The following is a 6,133-nucleotide window of genomic DNA, read 5'->3' as shown; positions in this document are numbered from 1 at the left end:
TGCTCGCTCATACGTGACTTGAGAACGAAGCAACCTCCTGCTGCTGCCTGTGCCTGCTGCCTGCTGTGCATCCCTCAGCCGGACCTCTTTTTCTCTGCACTCATCCTTCCTCATGCCCTAAACGATCATCATCATGTCACCCCATCTCGCTGCCCACCATGTGAGCCCTCTCCTCTCTTTCTTTCTCCAATATGTCTGCCTAATTAATTTATAATTTACGGAATCATTCGATGGGAAATTAAGTCGAGTCTCTGATCGATTAGTTCCACTCCACTGTCCGGAGGTTCTTTTGGAATACATGGATATGGTAGCCGTTCAGTTCCTGCTTTTGCTTTACTAGAGACACGCTGCCTGCCCTCTTTAACGCCTAGAAGCAAACTTGATGTATAGATATATATATATTTACCCGGCCTACATGTAAGTCATTAAAGGTGTTTTTGTTTGTCCATGTTGTTTGTTTTTCACAACCTTTTCCTTTTGCTAGACATGGCCGGCCTTCAGTTAAAGTAGCTAGCTAGCAAGCTAGCTAGAGCTACCTGCAGCTAGCTAACTGATCGATCTCATTAATTTCTAAAGAGGAGATCGATCGATCCCTGGACTCGGTGGCCATGAAGCTGCAGCAGGCATGGAGATGACGATGATGAGTCAAATAATAGGTTCCAGAAGCAGTAGCAGCTCCATTAATCTCATCGACGCGAATTCGAAGCTGGAAGAGCACCAGATCTCCGCCGCCGCCGGCCGGCACTGCCCGAGCTGTGGCTACAAACTAGATTTCAAGCCGGTAATTAATTAACTAAGCTAGAATTGAATTAACTCGTTTTAATTTACTTATTCGATCGATCTTCACTCAGTCTGATCGGTGTGTATGCATGATTATATTAATTAATTAGGACTGGGTCGGACTGCCGGCCGGCGTGAAGTTTGATCCCACCGACCAGGAGCTGATCGAGCACCTGGAGGCCAAAGTGAGAGCTGAAGGGACGACGTCGCACCCCCTGATCGACGAGTTCATTCCGACCATCGACGGCGAAGACGGCATCTGCTACACCCATCCGGAGAAGCTTCCAGGTTCATATTATATAATTTGCGATCGATTCATAGAACTCTGAGTTGCCAATTATGAGTATATGCATCCATCAGGTGTGACGAAGGATGGGCTGAGCAAGCACTTCTTCCACCGGCCGTCGAAGGCTTACACCACGGGGACGAGGAAGAGGAGGAAGATCATCATCCAGGGGGAGTGCGAGAGGGGGGAGACGAGGTGGCACAAGACCGGGAAGACGAGGCCGGTGGTGGTGAACGGGAGCCACAGGGGGTGCAAGAAGATACTGGTGCTGTACACCAACTTCGGTAAGAACCGGAAGCCGGAGAAGACCAACTGGGTGATGCACCAGTACCACCTCGGGGAGCTGGAGGAGGAGAAGGAAGGGGAGCTGGTGGTGTGCAAGATATTCTACCAGACGCAGCCTCGGCAGTGCGTGCCGCATCACCACCACATGATTCTCGAGGCTCAACGACAGCAGCAACAGCAGCAGCAGCAGCATCAAGGTCCGGGCATGGCCTTGCACATCAATACCCCAACAAACCCTATCTCTGCCTTTGTGTCTTCTTCCCCGGCCATAATTCAGCAGAGGCCGGCCCTCATGCTCGACGACCCATTTCAGGTCTCCGGAATGCTTCTGCGAACTCAGGTCAATGTACGTATGCTCTGTATTGAGCAAATTAAATTTAGCTATGAATTCATTCTTTTTTTTTAATGGCGCGCAAACGATGACGGCGGCAACAGGAACAGCAGAAGCTACTGCATCCATCCACTTCAGGTTTGGAAGAGATGATAATGGGTTGCACTCCAACAGCTACCAAAGGAATAAGTGTAAGAACCCTAATCAAATATTTTATGCATTCATTGATCATTTAAATCATATGTATTTTAGCTTAAGCCAATTTCTTCTGATGAAAGACAGTAATCAAAATGCTCAATCATATCAATACATAGATTACATTATTTCCAATAGTGTTTATATATCTAGATCATCAACCATAATATATAGCAACTCCAAGAGTTTCTTTGTGGCTTTTATTTTATTCCAAACTCCTTCAAATGATATCAATATTATACCATTGACCACCTCTCTTCTTCTTTTCTCTTTTTTTATTCTTGTCTTAGTTTTAATTATATTTGATAGAAAAGGAATTAATATAAAATATATATTAAATCCAAATATATATATGTCAATTTTTCTTATGTTTACATAATTAATCTTAGGCAGACATGCAGATGAGAATTTTCGAAGTCACTTGAAAGTCTTCACGCAAGCATTTTTTGACATTGATGATGACCTAGTTCTTAGAAATGTCTTGGGAATGAGATCATGAGATCAGTGGATCACCTAATTGGACTAAAACAAAAAGATAATATTTTTTTTATTTTTGAAGGTTTTAGGGTTTAGGAGAAACCCTATATTCAGTTCTAAAGCATAATTAGTTGGACCAAACTAGAACAAGATATCACAACTAGAAAAGATGCATAATGAAGTACGTGCATGGAAATTGATTAATTAATTAAGAGAGTGTTAGGAAGATATTGGTTAGAATTTACTTGCTGGTCCTAATTAAAAGCAACCTATAATATATAAACTGTTCATCATTGATTGGATAAACTAACAAGTGTTACCTTGAGTTCATAAGGATTACATTTAGGCTTATTCGGCATTAATGGACGTTCTTGTTTTAAATTTTAACTGGAGAACCGCATATGAAATCAGAAACAGACAAAGTGATAGATACAATATAAATAATCAAATATAGTTGAGCAGCCTTAACAATCAAACCTAATAAGTATGGATTAATAAATTAAAATGACAATGTGATTGGAAAGTGGAATGTTTCATAACCACAGATTGACAAAATGGCATGAACTAAATAAGAATGACAGAATGTGATACAATCCATGCTCTTTTTCTACTCTGTTTATATATTTCTTTAGTCAATTGGAACCTCAATTTGATTTTCTTTTTCTTTGCATGTCATGTGTGTCTTTCCTGAATTTAAAACACAGTAATTTCTTTATCTTTCTCCCATTAACTCGATTCCTATCTCGAAAGTAGATGAGGTTCATATACCCTTTTCATGCTTTACATAACTTGGCAGGAAACACTAGTCCCACAAGCTCAAGAGCCAGAATGGCAGTTCCAATACTGGTCGCCTGAGAACCGAGATCCTCATGGGTAATAGCGAAGAACAAGATAAAATTCCAAGAAACAAAGATCATAGAAACACCATCATTACCATCATCGTCAGCAAAATAAACACGATTCTGCCCAAGTTATTCCATGTCAAATTAAAGAAGAAGGGAAACTAATTATAATCAGTACTGTCTGCACAGCGAACCGAATTGGGGGGAAACAAAGTGTAGTCCTAATTGGAAAAGAAAGGCAAAGAGAAGATATAAAGCAAAAAAAGAGGCAGAAGGAAGGGCAAGGAAAAGGAAGGTGCTGCTGTTTGCTGACATCAAAACCAACGCTAACTCATCATTGCAACATCACCATCATCTCCAGTGGCAGCTTAAATTTTTTGTGCTTAGTTAGTTCTTCTTATATATATTGGCATATTACATAATAAACATGACCACATGCATGTTCTTACAACTTTTACTCCTTTTTATTGTTGGAATTAATCGTCGTCTCTGGTATTTTGAAATTAGCTTTAGTTTGAACATCTTTAATAAAGAAGTATGTGGGAGATTAGTAAGTTCTTTTGCGACCTTTTATTTGCTTTTGACATGAATGGGAAGTTGCCTGATGGAACCTTCTCTGTAGCTTCACAGCAGAAGGAATAAAGCCTGCAGAGTTCTTAAAAGGATTGTTTTTTGCTTAGAGTTAGTGCCATTGAAGCAAGTTTGGAATACTTGTACACTGTGACATGGATCGATCGATGCAGTTCCAAAATCTTTGGGGAAATGAATTAAGTGAAGAGATAATTAATTAAAAAAAAAACAAAGAACTGGTGTAGATGATGATGAGTGAGAATGAGGATATATTCTTAGCAGAAAATGAAGGGCATGTCTTCTTCATGTCTTTGTCTCGCGGGAGATGCTGTTCAAAAGGTGGAGTTAGGCCATTTGGTGATGTGAGGGTTCTGGTCCCGTAAAGAAGTTGCCGGAGGAATTGTGAGGTGGAGAAGGAGAATAATAGAACATGCAGTGCCTTTATTTTGGAGTTCTCTTATAAATATACATATATATATATAATCTGCTTTTAGAATGATTCTTAGACCTTTAATTATTCCCTGTTATCGTTGAAAAGGGTTAGGAAAAATAAATAAATAATAATAATCATAATTTAGTGTTTGTAAAAATAAGTATGCGAGGGATATTGTTAGTATTATTCTTACTCTGAAAATTCATATCAAAACTCTCTTCTAAAATAATGACTTTGTCCTCTTCCGATCCAGTAGGCATTCCTTCCAGAAGCTCCTTGGCATACCGACGGACTGCGACTGTAATCCGATTTGATTTGCACTGTGTTTAGTTGGATTGAACAGGGGTTAATAGCCCGGTCTGGTTTACTAGTCGGACTAGCCCAAATCGACTCGGCCCGTGAGTCAGGGAGGACAGAATCTTATCATGAATTGTGGGACCCACGAACTAAAAACATTTAAACAATTTAAAATAATAATAGAAACGAAAGTAATAACGGGAGGAATGAGTTTGCTATTAGGGATTTTAAGATAATTAATTAAATGTTTAAATTAAAATAAAATAAGAATTAAATTATATTTATAGAAAAAAAATGGTTTCTATATTTATTTAATTTTCTTATATATATTTTAAAAATTTTACAAATTGAGTAAGTTTTGAATCCTAAATTATGTTTTGAATTTAAAGATAAATAAATAAAAAATATCTTCTATTTGTTATTAAAAAATTAAAAATAATCGGCTAACTAAACCGATGAAAACTATGTTGGGATCCGTGCGAGTTAGAGGATGGTGAATAACTTTGATTACTTCTCTTCGATGTTTTGTGTTTATTGTTGAATGCCCAATGAAAACTTTACTTTAATCTCAACTCCGCATGCACAACATCGAAATTTATTTGATATTCATCTCCTTGAAATGACTAATCTAAATGTCCACTCTTAGCGATCACATCGACTAAAAACAATCTCTTTCTTAGAAACTTTCCAAATACAGAGAAACCTCGTACAAATTTGATCTAACAAGAACACAACAAGAAACAAGAAAGCAAAGATAAATACAATCGAAAATGACTTTACAATCAAAAGCTTGCTTGATTGATCTCTTGTAGCTTAGAAATGTCTCTTGTTGGTTTAGAAATGCAACAGCACTATCTTCCAAAACCCCCCACAAGAACTGACAGTGAAAAACTTCTCGAAACCTCTCGTTTAAAGCCTTTAGGTGGGGGTTGATTTCTATGTATTAGTCGATTGATTTTACCCATTAGTCGATTGATATAGTTTCTGACCGTTGAACGACCTCTGAATTTTTTGAAATCTATTTGATTTTGAGGATAATTTTGTAAGTGCCCCATGGTAGTTTTGATGTATCAACCAAGTCTAGTTAGGTCATATCATGTTTTGATACCCTGTGTCCGTGTCTGAGTGTGCAGGAACTTGGGAGCACGGAAGGTTAAGTGAAAGATGCAACTAGCGAGAAAGATTGTATGGGAGAGAGTCGACGGGCTCGGTGCGTCCGAGGGACGAGACGCTGGGGAATAGTACGTTGGCGGACGAGAAGGAGGCGCGCGGTGTTTCCGAGGGATGAGAAATCAGAGTGGAAGGTTACTCGAGAAGGCCAAAAAATGAGTTTGAATAAACCCTTTTCTAGATGGTCAAATCACCCAAGCAAGCGGAGCCGGAGCGGAAGCTGGACGAAAAGTCTGTTGGACCCCATGGTAGTTTTGATGTGATCAACCAAGTTGGTTAGGTCCTGCTGTGTTTGATCCCTGTGTCTGAGTGTGCAGGAGCTTAGGAACACAGGAAGTCGAGCGGAAGACACAGCTAGCGAGAAGGACGACACGAGAATGGAGCCGACGGGCTCGGTGCGTCCGAAAGACGAGAGAGCTGCGGAAGAGTACTCCGGTGGGCGTGAAGAGCGTGCGCGACGTTCGAGG

General features: G+C 39.8%; 1 protein-coding gene across 3 annotated transcripts; it reads left to right on the top strand.

The window, feature by feature from the left end:
- Nucleotides 1-3,676, top strand: LOC121988798 (NAC domain-containing protein 75-like). 3 transcript variants are annotated; one of them, XM_042542479.1, is made up of 7 exons: nt 4-160; nt 264-384; nt 485-781; nt 891-1,068; nt 1,141-1,697; nt 1,787-1,873; nt 3,151-3,676. In XM_042542479.1, the coding sequence occupies exons 3-7, from the start codon at nt 626-628 to the stop codon at nt 3,229-3,231; spliced, it is 1,059 nt and encodes a 352-aa protein (XP_042398413.1). In that variant the 5' UTR covers nt 4-160; nt 264-384; nt 485-625; the 3' UTR covers nt 3,232-3,676. The 3 variants fall into 3 exon arrangements, with proteins under 3 accessions (XP_042398403.1, XP_042398413.1, XP_042398397.1); XM_042542463.1 differs by having other exon boundaries at nt 264-417; XM_042542469.1 differs by lacking the exon at nt 264-384 and having other exon boundaries at nt 1-160.
- Nucleotides 3,677-6,133: the final 2,457 nt, after the last annotated feature.

This window comes from Zingiber officinale, chromosome 1B (genome assembly GCF_018446385.1).
Source record: "Zingiber officinale cultivar Zhangliang chromosome 1B, Zo_v1.1, whole genome shotgun sequence".
Lineage (NCBI taxonomy): Eukaryota > Viridiplantae > Streptophyta > Magnoliopsida > Zingiberales > Zingiberaceae > Zingiber > Zingiber officinale.
Note: the sequence above shows the minus strand (reverse complement) of the source record. Positions and strands in the feature narration are given on the sequence as shown.